We start from the raw sequence: 18,146 nt of genomic DNA on the forward strand, positions 1-18,146 counted from the left end.
GGTTGCAGGCTGGTCCTACTCGGGTTCAGATCTTCTGTCTCACGGCTTATTCAGACACGTGGTGCCTATTCTACCTTGCTGGTCAGGTTGGGGTGCCGAGTGCTCTTAACATTATTTATGTTATTTGTTTTAATAGTTTCAGCTAAGCATTCTCAAAAGGACTTGTGGGTCCGTGCGGCTCTCGGGATTGTTTTGGTCCTAAATAGCCGTCGCTCTGGTGACTGGGTCAGTGAATTTGCTGTGTCACAGTGAATTTGCGGTGTTGCTTTAGGAAATTGTCCGTTAGTGGTTCTCTTCTTCATTGAGACCTCTTGGATGGTCCGTTTCTCCTTGGGATGGTTTGCCTTTGGGGGACTTGGATTCCCTTTGGGAGTTGGTTGTTCCTTTTTGGGGCATTGGTGTCATTCTGGGCTCTGGTAAGGGGTCCATTCCTGGTGTTGGGCATGCTCTGCATCTCTTTCTTGGGATGGAAGAGGTCCTAGTGGTTTTAAACTCATTTAGTTTAGGTATTGCCATCTAGGTGGCATCCAAACTCAGGTTTTAATGTCCTCTGAATTCGAATCTGATGTGATGTGGAGGTTTTGCTCTGTTTGGGTGACTTGTCCTCACTTCCCCTGGTGGCTGGAGCTCGTGGCTATCTGGACAGCTAGCTCAACATACTAATGCTCTGTGGCTACTCTGTACTGTTGCAAACCGAGGGTTGCTAGTTTGATCCCCGTTGAGGTCTAATCAGCCTTTCCTCCTTCCGAGGTTGATTAGATGAGCAGAGCTTTGTGTCCCTTTAGGGGGATTACCACACTTTTCAAGCACAATCATGTGATGGTTGCTTGGATGCCTGTTGGCTCTAGTGTACTTTTATGGCCCTGGCTCTTTGGCATGTTGGGCTCCTGCGAGGGGTGGTCTCTTCCCTTTGGGTTGGGACTTGCAAAGCCTTCTTGCTCTTGTTATTCGGGCTGTTCTGGATTTTTTCCTGGGAGGTCTGTTTTTTTATATCGGTCGAGGAATTTGTGTTCCTGGAAGATTGTTTAATCTAAACATTTGTGGGACCCTGGCTTCTTGTTACTCAGCGTTTTCTCTTTGTGGATCCCGCTGTGGGATGTTATTGGACCTTATGATCCTAGCCACTGGCCTGGTGGTTCCATTTTCCGGGGTACTTGGGCTTAGCCCTTGTTCTGGCTGTTCTGTTTTATAACTTAGCCAGATTTACGGAGAGCCGGGGCTCCTTGGGGCTTGAATGATACGGTTCCCTTGGCACCGCCAACTATCGTGACCTGATGGTGGGTTTTCCTGCCTAGCAAACAGAAGGTTTGCGGTTGCTCAGCTGTCACTTTGTGCCTGGTATGTGTGCTAGCACGATGGTGTTTAAGGGGGTTCTTCTGTGTTCGTCATTGGTTCTTTCTAAGATTTTCTGTCTTATGGGCAGGTGTTTATTGACGTTCTCCTCTTTAGGGGGCTCGGTGTCCTCCTTATGTAGGTGTGGTTCCTTTTTTGGGGGGCCTCTCCTGTGTTCGGGAGGTTGGAACAGATGTTTTATCTGTTTCGGGGACTGGTTTGCTCTTTGAGTTGCTCCTTCCCATCTGGGGAACTGCTGGCTCGGCATTGAGACTTTGTCGGGTGGCTTTCTTGATCCCTTGGGTCTATCGCCTCCTCGAAGTGGCAGTGTCCATCCTTCCGCTCTTTTGGGGGCCAGTCTTGGGGTTCCATTCAGGTTTCTTGCTTTCAGATCTGCCGCTGCTTGTGCTGGTCTGGCTAGGTGTAGGATCTGAGATCTGCTGTTCATCCTCAGGTCTTGGGGGTGACAGTGGACCTTGTTCTTTAGAGGTTCTGTGCCTCTCCCACTTTGCTCTGTGTGTAGGCTTGGCGGCCTGGATGGCCTGGAGAGTGTCCTATGTCTTGGAGGTTGGTCAATCTATTTTGTTCAGTTTGCTACTTGTACTTTGCGGTTTGCTCTGTCTCGGAGTTCTGTCGTTTTGAGGACTTTATCTTCAGCTGTCTTTTTCAATGCTGTTGCACAATGTTTGGGAGATGTTTCTTCTCCACGATGATGCTTTGTTGCTCCTTGTGGGTTGGGTGTCTCCCCTTGTTCTCGGGATCCATTCGGGTCTCTGTGGCCGTGGCCTTCCTTGAGGGGGTTTTTCCCTTTATGGATTTTTCTGTGCCTTTGGGTATCCATTTGGCTTACACTTATCCTCTTCCTTTTGTAGAGTTTGGTACTGTACTAGAAGGGGTTGTGTGTGGACCGACTGCTGGGCGACGGTGCTCCTGGAGGAGTGTTTGCTCAGTGAGTCTGCTTTCGGTCTCTAGTTAGGCTTTTGGACTATCTGCAGGTCAGTGTCCTTGGGGCCTTTTGCTTCTAAATTATTTGCCCAGCTCCGACAAAGCGGGGCTTGATTGGGTTGTGGTTTTTTTCAGGCTTGGTGCCCTCAGAATGGGCCACCTCTTGTACCCTCCTGTTTTTGCATTCAGTGTCCTCTATAGCTTTGGTATTGTTTTCCCATAAGTAATGAATGTAGCTGTGGACTCTCCATTTATAAAGAAAACATAAATTATGCTTACCTGATTTTCTTTTTTTCATATGGTCCACAGCTCCACACCCGTATTTTTTTTTGTGGGGCATCTTAAATTTTTTATTCTTCTGGCACCTTTTCACCCCGGTATTTATTTGTTGATGTATGGTTCATGGTTTTTCCTGGCATTCTTTCAGAATTGCTAGGATTTCTCAGTTGGTAAGAGTCTATTGGCCAGTTCTCTGAAGGGACAGATTTTTGCCCTTTCAGTCTAATTTCATAGGAAGATTGCTAATATTCCTGATTTTCATGGTTTTGTTCAGGCTTTGGTTCCTATTAAACCTTGTAATCAAGCCAATTTATCCTCCATGGAATCTTCACTTAGTGTTAAGGGTTTTGCAGCTTCCTCCTTTTGAACCTATGCATAAGGTGGATATTAAGCTTCTTTCTTGGAAGGTTTTATTCCTTTTCTCCATTTCTTCTGCTAGAAGAGTGAGTTATGTGTTCTTTCTTGTGATCCTCATCTTATCTTATTTTTCATCACGATAAGGCAGTTTTTTTGCAGACTACTTTTTACTTCTTGCCTAAAGCTGTCTCTTCAGGCAACCTTAACATAGATTGTTCCTTCTTTACGTCCTGATCCTAAGAATGTTTCAAAGTGATATTTGCATATGCTGGATGATGTGAGGGCATTGAAATATTACATTGATGCTACTAAGAACTTTAGACAAACTTCTAGTTTGGTTATTCACTTTTCTGCTTCTTGAAAAGGTCATACAGTTTCCCCTTTTTCTTTGGCTTCTTTGTTGAAACTTTTGATTTACAGCGCTTACGTAAAGGCGGGTAAGCCTCCACCGCAATGGTTCACTGCTTATTCTACTAGGTTAATTGCCACTTCATGGGCTTTCACGAGTGAAGCTTCAGTTAACCAGATTGGAAAGCCGCTACTTGACCTTCTTTGCATACTTTTACAAAATTCTACCATCCATGTTTTTGCTTCTTCTGAGGTAGCCTTTGATACAAATGTCCTTCAGGCAGTTTTACCAGAAAGTGTTTGTTTTTTTCCCTTTGATTTGTTTTTTTATGTGAAGAAAAAAAAAATGTTTGTTAAATCCCCCTCCTTCTATGTTATTACTCGTAACTATTGGACTCATGGTTTGGATATTAGTTGGATATTAGTTCCCATTAGTAATGAATCGTGGACACTCACCACCTGTCTCAAAAGAAAACATAATTTCTCTTGTAAGGTGTATCCAGTCCACGGATCATCCATTACTTGTGGGATATTCTCCTTCCGAACAGGAAGTTGCAAGAGGACACCCACAGCAGAGCTGCTATATAGCTCCTCCCCTAACTGCCATATCCAGTCATTCTCTTGCAACTCTCAACAAGCATGGAGGTAGTAAGAGAGAAGTGGTGTAACGTAGTTGTTTTTTTTCTTCAATCAAAAGTTTGTTATTTTTAAATGGTACCGGAGTTGTACTATTTTGTCCCAGGCAGAAAATAGAAGAAGAATCTGCCTGTGATTTCTATGATCTTAGCAGGTTGTAACTAAGATCCATTGCTGTTCTCACACATGACTGAAGAGAGAGGTAACTTCAGCGGGGGAATGGCGTGCAGTTTATCCTGCTATGAGGTATGTGCAGTTAAAAAAAATTCTAGAAGATGTGAATGCTAGAAAATGCTGCTGATACCAGATTTATGTAAGGTAAGCCTGAATACAGTGATTTAATAGCGACTGGTATCATGCTTACTTTCTGAGGTAATACTCTTATAGATTTGCAATATAAAACGTTTGCTGGCATGTTTAAACGTTTTTATATATACTTTGGTGATAAAACTTTATTGGGGCCTAGTTTTTTTTCCACATGGCTGGCTTAAATTTGCCTAGAAACAGTTTCCTGAGGCTTTCCACTGTGTTACTATGAGTGGGAGGGGCCTAATTTAGCGCTTTTTTGCGCAGTAACTTTTACAGACTGAGACTTCCAGCTTCCTCCAGGAGTCCCCTGAATGCTTGTCAGGATAGACTGGAATCAAGAATCTAAGAGATATATATATGATTAGATTTAAGGACCACAACTGCTAGGAAGTCACATACAATTATAGGGTGTTTTGCATAAGTGATCAGTATAGAGAACATATGGAGAACCTGCGCAACAATGTGGTACTAATAATCACAACATGCAATGTTTTATCTACAGGTGTAGTTTGCAATTGCACCCTATAGCTGCCACATGTGTCAGGTTAGACACTGTGATAGAAAATATAGCAGCAGGGGTAATTACAAGCCTACCTGATAAATAATGGTTGTACTGGATATCATATGCTTAAAACATCAGAAATGTATATATCTGGGGGTAAAGGCAACCAATTATAAAAAGTAGAACTAGCATAGGTAGCGTAATATCGGAGTACAAATAGCTGCATATGGAGGGTAAGTTAAGGATTCAGTGCACTGAGGAATACGTGTAAGCCAAACAATTTAGCAGCTCAAAGTTACTGAAAAGCCTGGGCTTACCGAACGTAGAACGGAGGTGAGACAGGCCAATATCGGAGAGCAAGCAGGGCTTCAGGCCTGCTGTATGCAGCAGAGGTACGCAGCTGGCGGATGACGTCACCGCGTTCCGGCACTGAGCGCAGCAGAGTGTCAGGGAGGCAGAGCGAGTCCGCTCGCAGTGAACAGGTATCAGGCTGAAAAGTAGGTAAGTCCGTTGAGGCTCAGTAGGAAGGTTTAAGGGCTGGATAACCTTAGAGAGGAAAGGCACAAAAAGCAGATTAGGAGGTAGTGCATACAACTGAAGTCACAGGAACTAGACGTTGTGAACAGCGTTCACAAAAGGCAAAGGCTAACAGAGGACCGCAAAGATATTCTGCAATACTAAGCAATGATCTGTAACAAGGAGGAGCCTTATATAGGGAAAGGAGGTTAAGTGCTGCAGGTCTTAAAGGTGCAGTACATAGGCAGAGCAGGAGGAGTAGGAGTATGTTACCTGACAATGCTATAGGACCTCTCTCAAGGGCTCTTAGGCTTTCCAAAATAGTTTGTTGGGGAAGGTAGGCCCACAGCAAGGCTGTGGCAGTTTGGTGTGTTAAAAAAAAGTCTATATAATTTTTTGTATTCGTTTTTTGAACTAAGGGGTTAATCATCCATTTGCAAGTGGGTGCAATGTTCTGTTAGCTTATTATACACACTGTAAAAATTTCGTTTGATTTACTGCTTTTTTTCACAGTTTTTCAAATTCTGACAAATTGCCAAGTCTCATACGGACATAGTTCTGGCATTTCTGACGTCGCATGGGTGGAAGGCGAACGAGGAAAAGAGTTCTCTATTCCCTCTCACAAGAGTCTCCTTTCTGGGAACTCTAATAGATTCTGTAGAAATTATGATTTACCTGATAGAGTCCAGGTTATCAAAACTTCTAAATTCCTGCCATGTTCTTTATTCCACTTCTCGCCCTTCGGTGGCTCAGTGTATGGAAGTAATCGGCTTAATGGTAGCGGCAATGGACATAGTGCCGTTTGCACACCTACATTTCAGACCGCTGCAACTATGCATGCTCAGTCAGTGGAATGGGGATTACACAGATTTGTCCCCTCTACTAAATCTGAATCAAGAGACCAGGGATTCTCTTCTCTGGTGGCTATCTCGGGTCCATCTGTCCAAGGGAATGACCTTTCGCAGGCCAGATTGGACAATTGTAACGACAGATGCCAGCCTTCTTAGCGGGGGGGGACAGTCTGGAAACTCCCATAGAAGGCTCAGGGATAGTGGACTCAGGAGGAGAAACTCCTTCCAATAATACATTTGGAACGAAGAGCGATATTCAATGCTCTTCTGGCTTGGCCTCAGCTAGCGACAATGAGGTTCTATCTGATTTTCAGTCGGACAAATCACGACTGTGGCATACATTACACACAACAAGAGTTCCTAGCGATGTAGAAGTCTCAAAGTAATTCGCTGGGCAGAGATTCACTCTTGCCACCGTATCAGCTATCCATATCCCCAGGTGGTAGAGTACTGGGAGGCGGATTTTCTAAGTTCGCCTGACTTTTCATCCGGGGGGAGCTCCATCCAGAGGTGTTTGCACAATTGATTCATCGTTGGGGCAAACTAGAACTGGATCTCATGGCGTCTCGCCAGAACGCCAAGCTTCCTTGTTACGGATCCAGGTCCAGGGACCCCAAGGCAATGCTGATAGATGCTCTAGCAGCGCCTTGGTCTTCAACCTGGCTTATGTGTTTCCACCGTTTCCTCTGCTCCCCTCGTCTGATTGCCAAAATCAAGCAGGAGAGAGCATCAGTGATCTTGATAGCGCCTGCGTGGCCACGCAGGACTTGGTATGCAGATCTGGTGGACATGTCATCCTTTCCCACCATGGACTCTGCCGCTGAGACAGGACCTCTACATCAAGGTTCTTTCAAACCATCCAAATCTAATTTCTCTGAGGCTGACTGCTGGAGATTGAACGCTTGATTTTATCAAAGCGTGGTTTTTCCGAGTCATTGATACATTAATTCAGGCACGGAAGCCTGTCACCCAGGAAAATCTATCATAAGATATAGCGTAAATATCTTTATTGGGTGAATCCAAGGGCTACTCATGGAAGTAAGGTCAGGATTCCCAGGATATTATCTTTTCTCAAGAAGGATTGGAGAAAGGATTGTCAGCTAGTTCCTTAAAGGGACAGATTTCTTCGCTGTCTATTCTTTTGCACAAGCGTCTGGCGGATGTTCCAGACGTTCAGGCATTTTGTCAGGCTTTAGTTAGAATCAAGCCTGTGTTTAAACCTGTTGCTCCACCTTGGAGCTTAAATTTGGTTCTTAAGTTCTTCAGGGGGTTCAGTTTGAACCTCTTCATTCCATAGATATCAAACTTTTAATCTTGGAAAGTTTTTTTTTTTTTGGTAGCAATTTCCTCGGCTCGTAGAGTTTCCGAGTTATCTGCCTTACAATGTGATTCTCCTTATCTGATCTTTTTACTTCTTCGGAGGCTATTTTTGGGAGAAAGGTTTTACAGGCAGTGGTACCTTCGTTTAAGTACCTGCCCTTTGTCCCTCCCTTCATTCAGTGTACTTTAGCTTAGATATTGGTATCCCACATGTAATGGATGATCCGTGGACTGGATACACACTTACAAGTGAAAACATAATTTATGCTTACCTGATGAATTTATTTCTCTTGTGGTGTATCCAGTCCACGGCCCGCCCTGTCATTTTAAGGCAGGTATTTTTTAATTTTAAACTACAGTCACCACTGCACCCTATGGTTTCTCCTTTCTCTGCTTGTCTTCGGGTCGAATGACTGGATATGGCAGTTAGGGGAGGAAGCTATATAGCAGCTCTGCTGTGGGTGATCCTCTTGCAACCTTCTTGTTGGGAAGGAGAATATCCCACAAGTAATGGATGATCCGTGGACTGGATACACCACAAGAGAAATACATTTATCAGGTAAGCATAAATTATGTTTTATGCTTATCTTATAAATTCTTGGTTTGTTTTATGTTTAGTATTTTCTTTAATCATATCTCTTTTTTTTTTTTTTTCCCATTCTCCTTTTATGGCTCATGTTACCTTTTTCTTATCTCATGCTTGTTTTATTTGTTAGATTGAAGGTATTGGTGAGGTGGGAGGGGTTTTATTGGGCCCTTGGGCTTTGCCTACTCCTATTGGTAAGGAAGAGTAATTCACAGGAGTAATTGATTGTGGACTCTCACTTCCATGAAAGAAATTAATTTATCAGGTAAGCATAAATTGTTTTCTTATCTCAACCTCTCTCTTAATTACTCATGGACTCTCCACAGCTTTGGTATTGGTATTGGTTCCCAGGAGTTATGGATAGTGGACTCTGTAATGAGTGCATATAAATACTTTTAGCAATTTTATAAATAGATGTGTCTTGTATCATCTTAAAGGTGATGGTGAAGTTGTGGAGCAAGTCATTGGACAACAAACGAACTATGAACCTGGATCCAGAAGCCCAACACATGATGGCAGATGGGGATAAGAAGAGGTACATTTTGTTTATCAAATGTGTTCTGTTAAATGATAAATGTTATTTATCCTAGCCTAGCTTAACAATTTTCAGTGAACTATATTAGTTTGTTGATGTGGTTAGGGTGAGGGTTGTTAGCTAAACATTAACTAAGACGCCACAAATTTGTAAGTTCAGTGATCAGAGCAATGATTTCTAAATCATGTTCCCAGGACATCTCTGGGGTGTTATAGGGGCAGTGTACTCTAAATGCTTTTTTTAGAATTGAAAACTAAAGCTCCTTTTTCGCAGTTTGTATGTTCACAATGGGTTTTAAATCAGTTTTATATACACCATCCATCTTCCTCTTGATCACATTCCAAACCTCTGGAATGTCATATAATATGAGAGATAGGAGGCGCCCTCATAGGGTAGTCAGACCGCCAGAAGGTGGATGTACTGTAAGAATTTGATCATTCAACTCATATTTATGGATGCACAGTGATGTACATAACAGGCCAACGGGATCTTCAGAGTCGCCAACAGACTCTCCTCCGGTTCTGAGATGTGACCCTCCTCCAGAGCATTAGGTGACGCCCAAGCCGTTTCTTGTATCAAATTCACAGTCACGAGCCAGCTGGTTTCATCAGGCTATAAACTATCTCAAACTCTGCTATTTTTAACATCCTCTCGGCCCTAATTGCAGGTCAAAGTGGAGAAAGACCTGCCTCTTTCTAAAGAGCTGCCTTCTATCAGCATTGCAATACTCGGGGAAAATATCCAAATATCAAACTAACAATTGTATAAAACAGTATGTTGCAACGTGTCAACACACATGTAAACAGAAAAGACCATAGAAGATGGCACAAGCACTGTGGCAAAAAAATCTATTTATTAAAAAGAATTAAAATATGAAATATTAAGTTTCAATTGTCTTATGTTAAGCATGCAGGATACACTATAACAGTATACCAGAAAAAGGTCACATATGTTGAAGCCTATCATGCTAAACAAAAGAGGTTGTACTATAATGTCACGGCACAAACAAGCGATTGCAGATACTGCCACTGCAGATAGCACCTTCGTACCTCTTGTTGCCAAATACAAATAAGATGACATGAGTAGTGTGTATATTAATCATAAATGTGTACTATGTGTATGTGTATACTAAGGTGCTAAAAATAATTGAATTGTAATTGATATTAAACTATATAGTGTTGTGGTCAAAAGTCGAATGATCAGATTCCTGAGAAGGAAACAAAACAGAGGCGCCTCTAAGTGCAATAATGTTAGGGGCAAGAAGCCAACGCAAAGAAATGAGGTAAACACTCGCATGCGGTAATGCACCTGTAGTGAAATGGGGCAGCCGAGACTTCTAAAGCTGCTTGGCTGACCTCGACAACAGCTCTCAAGACAGGTCAACTCTCAGGGTGACGAACCCACTTTCACCGTAGGATATAGGGAATGAATCAGCAGCTAATGCTAAGCACCGTGTCTTTGCAGCAAACCATTGGTCAGGATGATTGACCCGGATCATGATCCCAAATAGGTGTAAAATGGTAACAAAATTACCAACAAGAGCGGTAGCGATAAAAACATTTGAGTAAAACAAATGTCAATAATACAGTGCGCGTTTCTCGGGATCAACGCAGTTTCCATCAGACTGTAATGATACACATAACCCGCTAACTCTTTATTTCTACTCCAAATAGAAAACATCACAGGTAATATACATGATACGCCCCTTATGACATCATACAGGTAGAAAATGCCTGTATGACTAATCACAGGATCACAATTAATTTAAAACAGCAAACATATTAACCTTTTTTAGCAAACATCACAAATGAAAGTAATTATCATGCAATGTAACAATATTCTAACCATACAATAATATACTATCTATATATAAGAAAGATAGGGAGAACCACAACGCTTTGGGTTTTGCTGGAGACTCTATTATGATTGGTATCATAGTGTGTCCCGAATCTGTCAGCCAAATGCCCAGAGACCATCACATTTATTTCTGATAACACAACCTGGTAGGGATATATTGAAATAGCAGACCATCCCATAATATAACGTATTGGTTCTAATAACATGATCTTTATAATAATGTGATTGGATATCCTAAATGTGAAAGAAAAAAACGAATCAGAAATGTGTATAACATATACACATATAGTGTATATGTGATGTGAAAAGTGGAACCCTATAACATGGTGCATGCGTAACACAAATGTCCCAGTGGAGGCTATGTGAATATAGTATCCCTACATCACAATCCAGGTCAATCATCCTGAGCATGGGTTTGCTGCATAGACACGGCTTGGCATTAGCTGCTGCTGATTCATTCCTATATCCTACGGTGAAAGTGGGTTCGTCACCCTGAGAGTGGACCTGTCTTGAGAGCTGGTTGTCGACGTCCAGCCGAGCGGCTCAAAAGTCTCGGCCTGACCCATTTGCACTACAGCGTGCATTACCGCACGTGAGTGGTTTACCCTATTTCTTTGGGTTGGCTTGTTGCCCCTTAACGTTATTGCACTTAGAGGCGCCTCTGTTTTGTTTTCATTCTCAGGAATCTGATTCTATACGTCTGCTGATTGTCCCAGAGAGCTGCCGGTAGTTTCATCTTTGTCTCAAGATAATTTTTGTTGGCTTTCATTTATTTATTGTTGTTCAATTTTTTTATTTGTTAGCCCTGATTTCGTGTTTGAGCATTAGAGCGCACCCTACGGATATTTGAGTGACAGCACGGTCACTCATTTATTACAATATAAAAGTCAAATGATGTCCTACAGTGTGAAAATTGTAAAAATCAATATGTGATGGTGGTGTGTTATATAAATGACGCTTGATAGGGTGCATTCTCTGGAATGTGATGAAGATGGATGGTCACAAGCCATGAAACAAAGCCGAACTGCTTGAATTTTTGCACCATGAGTAGCATAAAGTGTCACCTAATTGCATGCTCTCCACCACATTCACATTGCTAAGATGTAGGGCTGCAACTAACGATTATTTTCATAATCTATTAATTGGCCAATTTATTTTTTCGATTAATCGACTAATCGGATAAAAAATAAATAAATAATTTTTTCATATATTTAAAGTAAAATCTGCATACTGAGTGTTATAAATATAAACTTCAGACTAAAACTTTACAACTTTACATTAACAGAACTGTTGGTCCAATTTTTTAAGCAGCAGAACAAATTTTTATAATTAAGCAAAACAAAACCGCAAACTTTTTGAAAAGAGGTAGAACTAGTAAGAGGTAGACTACCACTGTTTATAACATTCTGTTATATTCTGTCCACATGCTCCTGGCTGAGGCTGGCTATTTTTTGCAGCTATTTTGTCTGCAGCAGAGAAGAGGCGCTCAGATGGTGTTGAAGTGCCTGAGATGCATAAGTAGGGTTTTTGCCAATTTCACCAAGGTGGGCTATTTATCTTTGTTAGCTCTCCACCAATGCAAGGGGCCTCTTAATAAAGTAAGCCTGGACTTCATTCTGACATAAAAATATCTTGCATATCTATATTCAATGGTAAACAACCAGCTATAAGGTTAGGGGGAAAAAACATCTAGTCCCCTCTTAAAATAACAGATATACTTACTGAGGTTGAATTTGGTACATATTACAATTAATTAAAAAAAATATAAAAAAAACAAAGGCAAAAGGGCAAAAAGAATATTTATCAGTAACCGGAAACAGCCTTACACATTTATCTATAGAGTACATATAATCAATCAATATCAAGTGATCCACTAAAATTATGTAAACAGGTAATAGTGACTTCAATTCATATAACAAATGCCATCAAACTAGGGCATGGTGTAAATAACAAGCTTGGCACTATATCATGCAAAGCATAGTCCCAAATCACCTGATTTGATATAAACAATCTAATGACACCTATTGTATTTCTGGGTTGCACATAAGACAGGAGTGGTTGTAAACTTAAAAATAAATTTAGTGTTCCGAAAAAGTAAAAAGTATATGTCCTTTAGTCTAAGGGCATAACCATAAAACACAATACCATGTGCAGGAGCTCATTGGAGTAAAGCAGCTGGTGTTGTGCATAGAACAACTAATTGCAAACCAACTAATCGATTGAGATTCGTTGACAGCTTTTTTTTTTTTTTTAAATATTTATTTATGCATGCCAACAGTGTAAAAGTTATACGTATTACAGCAATTTGAACACCTCGCAGGGCGTCATTCTCAATAGATACAAAAGGAAAAAAAAACTGATAATGAACAGAGCAATATATCATAATATATTAACACAGTATACGAGTTCTATCCAGTTTATCTTGGAAATATAAGTAAAAATATAATCATAGCGATTTCTGCTTTTTTACACTTTATAGCATATTTTATTATTAACCTACGAACTGGGTATTGGGGGGGGGGGGAAGGGAAAAAAAGGTGGGGTTGACACGGACTCCCCCCCCTGGATAGAACACAGTATACGAGTTCTATCCAATTTATCTTGGAAATATAATTAAAAATATAATCATAGCAATTTCTGCTTTTTACACTTATAGCATATTTTATTATTATCCTACGAACTGGGTATTGGGGGGACAAAAAAAAAGGGAAAAAAAGGTGAGGTTGATACGGACCCCCCCCCCCCACACACACACACTCTCCTCAACTCAGGCATCCGGGGCATGCACCCACTGCTTCAATTCAGAGTTATAATATTATGAATCTCTGTAACACATAATTCAGTCTGCCGGAAAGTCACCTAATAATACCAAGTCACTGAAGCAATCCGAACTTAAAAATGGGTATAGAATAGTCTTTTGAACTCCTTCCGGATATATCTTAATTATCGGTAACCATCTTAATAAAAACTTCCTAACTTCCCTTTCACTTGCTTTCTCAGATTGAAGGATTCAAAAATATATTAAAAATCCGGGTTATTCCACCAAATATTGATTTCTGAACTCTTGCAGTTAATTTTTTTTTTAGTATTGTTGATTAAAATTAAGATGAACTTGTTTTCTTTGCATTGTTTGAGATCTGAAAACCCTTCATCATTTTTGTTATTTTGACCATTTGTCATTTTTATGCAAATAAATGCTCTAAATTACAATATTTGTTTTTGACATTTGTGAGAAATGTCCATAGTTTTTATAGTATAAAACAAAAACGTTTATCTCAAACACCAATAAATAGTAAATTCAAAGAAAGTGATCATTTTGCAGTGGTCTCTTTATTTTTTCCATAGCGTGCTTTCTCTATCTCTCTCTGCATATATATATATATATAATATATATATATATGTGTGTGTGCATTGTTACAAGAAATCCTGTGAAGGCTCAGGCCTTTTTTTTTTTTCATACAGGTGGTGAGTATCCACGGTCCATTACTCATGGGAATAAGTCCTCTGTACCACTAGGAGGAGGCAAAGATTCCCAAACCAGTGTCTATGGGTAAGTATATTTTATTTTATTATATAGACACCCATTTAGCTTTTATTATGGGCACTTTTACATTTTGAAAAGTTTTTTTTATTATATTGCCCTGGGACTGATCCTTCACTATTCCCCTTGCTTTGCGTGCAGTGTTTTGTTGTTTTGGCGCGCTTAGTTTTTTTTACGCGTTGGCCTGTTTTGACATGCTGGGTTTATGCCTGACGGAGTACGCTCGTCTGGTTAGCGCACATCCCATAGCCTTCTAGGAGTTGCTGGTTAGTTTTGTGCACTAGGTTTTCTGTGAGGTTTCGCATGTCCGTGCGTTGATGTACGCACGTCGGGTTAGCATGTTGGTTATGTGTGCATCAGTTTTTTGGCACAATTTTTGCTATTTAAACTGTCAGTTGTTTGGCATGCGTTCTAAACTGCTGTTTCTTCACAAACATGGTTGGAGGATCAATTTACCAAAGACTTCTTTGGTTCCTCAGACAAAGGTTATTTTCCTTGGTTTCCAAATAGACTCAGTGTCCATGAGTCTTTCTCTAAAAGAGTAGAGACTGAAATTGGTATCAGCTTGTCTAAACCTTCAGACTTTTTCCGTTCAGTGGCTCTGTGTATGGAAGTTCTCGGTCTCATGATTGCAGCTCAGATGCATTTCCATTTGCTCGATTTCACGTGAGGTCTCTCTAGCTGTTGTATGCTGTGTCATAGTGCAGGGATTATACATTATATATCTAAGATATTCTTACAAGTAGCTGACTTGGTGGCTGAATCATCGGTTAATTATCCAGTGGGCTACTTTTGCTCGTCCTACCTGGTCTGTGATCACCATGGATGCAAGCCTTTCAGGTTGGGTAGCTGTTTGGGGGTATCTGAAGGCACAACAGGGGGTTTGTGATTCTCTGGAGGTGAATACCTCTCAATATATATGTTTAAAAGAGAGTCTTATGCAAATGTCACAGCAGTAGCTTATGTCAACCACCAGGGAGGACCTCAGTTTCCTGGCTATGATGGAGGTATCTCAAATTCTTAGTCAATTGTTGCCTAATCTCTGTGATAAATCCCAGGAGTGAACAATTGGGAGGCAGACTTTCTTAGTCGTCAGACTCTACATCCAGAGGAATGGCCTCTTCATCAGGATGTCTTCAATCTACCATAGATAGATCTGATGGCTTCTTGTTTAAATAACAAACTTCCAAGGTTCTTTGCGAGATCTAGGGATCCTCAGGCAGAGGTAGTGGATGCTCTATTAGTTCCTTGGTCATTTCAGTCGGCTTGCATGTTTTCTCCATTTGGTTCTTCTTTCCAGAGTGATTTTTTAGATAAAGCTAGAGAAGTAATTTGTAATTCTGATTGCCCCAGTGTGGCCTTATAGGATTTGGTATGCGGATCTGGTTCAAATGTCCAGCTGCCCTTCTTGTACTCTAACTCCACGGTCAGACCTTCTGTCTCAAGGTCCTTTCTTCCATCCAGAACTAAAGTCTTTAAACTTGATGGCATGGAAATTGAATGCATATTTCTGAGATATAGATGTTTCTCTGATTCTATGATTGATACTGATTCAGGCTCGTAAGCCTGTATTTAGGAAGTTAAATCACAAAGTTTGGAAAACTTTAATTTCCTGTTGTATAGATCATGGGTTTTTTTTCTTCATAAATGGGAAGAGTCCACAGCTGAAGTGCAAGAAGGGGGGAGGGAAAAAAGCGTTCCGTGGAAAGAGCTGACCACAAGGTAATATAAACCTAATTAGGTGGGTATGTCAAAGCGAATAGTGATGTCACCAATAATAAAAAATAAAGGAAAAATGAATAAATTTGAAATAGATTGATATAATAAAATTTAATATGCTAATCTATAAAACCAATATTTACTTAAATAAAAACAATCAATAAGAATGATGCCGGCATCTAAAAGGAAATATGACGATGTAAAAAAAACAACGAAATTCTAATGATGCACTTACGGTTTAATAAAACATAAGATTGGGATGAATACAATTTGTAATATTCCAGTACATATATCAAGCTAATTATCAAGCTAATAAGGCAAAAGGCAAGAGTAGTGTACACGAGTATACAAGAGGAGTATGCAAGGAAAAAAGACCTCCGCTCATAGAAATAAGTGGGGAGTAGTCTGGTGGATTAAGTCTGTGTGTGAGGGCTGTATTGTAGTCTTCGGCTGTGTACTGGAATATTACAATTGTATTCATCACAATTTTATTTTTTACTAAACCGTAACTCCATCATTAGTAATTTTTTTTTTTTTTTTTTACATTGTCATATTACCTTATTGATGCCGGCATCATTCTTATTGATAGTTTTTATGTTGGTAAATATTGTTTTATAGATTAGCATTTTAGATCAGTATATTACATTTTATTATATAAATCTTAGAACTATTTCAAATTTATTATTTATTTTTATTATTGGTGACATCATTATTCCCTTTGACATACCCACCCTAATTAGGTTTATATTACCTTGCGGTCCGCTAATTCCATGGAGCGCTTTTTTTTCCCGCCCCCTGTTGCTACACATGCAGGTGACCCAGATTATGCTTATCCTTCCCTGGATGGGGGTTTGTTGCCTCCGGAGGTTGCGGTTTGTTTCCGTATTCAAATCCTGATGCCGCATCTGCAGCTTCCAAATGTCTGCTTAAGATTATGTTCGTGTCCAATCAACCCGGGCCCCCCAGGCATGGGGTGGCCCATTCAGCTCTCTGGGGGAGTGACTGTTCCTGTGGCAACAGTGAAAGTGTGCTGTGATTTTCGTTATAGACTGGCTCGCCTTCATGTTATGTTACAGCACGTTTTGGTGTTGTTGAACGATCCCATCCTTAATGGATATAGGAGTTCTCAGTCTTCTTCTTCTTCGAATAGCTCACAGAATTATGGATGAAGTAATCTTTTTTTTTAGTCTTGTTATTGAGTATCCTTTCCAATCCGAGCTTGGATGAGCAGGGTTCCGTTAGGCTGGTCCTGCGGATGTGTCCCTTCTAAGCGAAAACCTACAGGGTTGCCTTTTTTACTTTTATTTGATTTTAAAAGCTCATGTTTGGTCTCATATTCCTTCGGGAGTTTTCCTTCTGGAATCGATACTCAAGGTTTCTTGATCGCTCTGTTTATTTCTGCAGAAGTTGTTCTGGGGACACGTTTAGTCCTATGTGTTGTCTGTCGTTTATTTCTCCCTCCCTGGGGGGGGCGAATATTGCGGCCTTGACAGTAATGGCTATGGTTGACTGGTTCCGATTGGGTTCAGCTCCTTCTGTCTTGAGGCCTCTTTCAGACACGTGGCGCCTGTCCTGCCTATCTGGATCCGATTAGTGATTGCTTTATTATTTGTGTTTTTCTTAGCTTGTTTTTACAAGTGTCAGCTAAGCATTCTGTGAGGAACTGAGGGTCCGTGGGGCATGGGAGACTGGTACAGTCCTCAGCAGCCTTTGAGCTGGTTGTTTGGAACTTACTGGGGTTCTAGTGTGCCACACTGTTGGTTCCGATAGCGTCGGGATTTGAGTGTTTCCTTTCCCGCGTGGGTTGACAATTTGGAGGTTTTAGGGCCTCATTGCTGCTGTTATTGGTGGTCTTGCCCTTCTGGGGCTATTGGAATTGTCCTTTTGGACTTGTTCCTTTTTGAGGATTCTTCCTTTGGGTCGAGATCTCTGGACTTGTCTGCTTCTCCTTGGAGGTTGACCTTGCATTTTTTTCCTACTCTGAGGGTTAGTCGTTCCTTATTAGGAATAATAGGCTATGTGGTCTCCTTATCCTGGCTCTGTCTAGGGGCTGTTTCCGGGGTTTGGGATGCTATGCATTCTTTTTCCTTGGATATAGTCCTCTGTTTTTGTACTCTGAGGAGATTATGGAGGTTAGCCTTTGTTACCCTGCTCTTCGGATGACTTTGTCCCCAATGTTTTCCCTTGGTCCTGGAAGTTTGCAGTATGCCTGGTGGGCTTAGAATTATAGCAGCTCTGTTGTGCCCTAGCTCCTTTGGAGTCAGACTTTTGTAAGGGGTGTTCTCTTCCCTTTGGGTTGGGATTTATGTTTAGATCTGTTTTACGGATTATTTTTATCCCTTGTGTAGTCAGTTTTTATTCAGACGGGGTATGGTGTTCCCTGGGGTATGGTGTTCCCTGGGGTATTGTTTGTCTAAACAATTCTGGGGCTCGGGCCTTCTTTTGTCTGGATCTTTCTGGGCCTAAGCCAGCTGGTGGTTAGCCCCATGGTTTTGCTAGCTGGATCCCGCTGT

The 18,146-nt window shown here is 41.0% G+C and overlaps 1 protein-coding gene across 1 annotated transcript in view; it reads left to right on the forward strand.

Moving 5' to 3' along the window:
* BRWD1 (bromodomain and WD repeat domain containing 1) overlaps nt 1-18,146 on the forward strand; it is a gene marked incomplete in the record, with an annotated part of 1,309,461 nt that overhangs the window by 509,619 nt on the left and 781,696 nt on the right. The window contains 3 exon segments of the mRNA XM_053705925.1: nt 8,419-8,463; nt 9,001-9,012; nt 16,456-16,499. Coding sequence (XP_053561900.1) covers nt 8,419-8,463; nt 9,001-9,012; nt 16,456-16,499 — 101 coding nt within the window.

The sequence above is a fragment of the Bombina bombina genome, chromosome 3 (assembly GCF_027579735.1).
Source record: "Bombina bombina isolate aBomBom1 chromosome 3, aBomBom1.pri, whole genome shotgun sequence".
Taxonomy (NCBI): domain Eukaryota; kingdom Metazoa; phylum Chordata; class Amphibia; order Anura; family Bombinatoridae; genus Bombina; species Bombina bombina.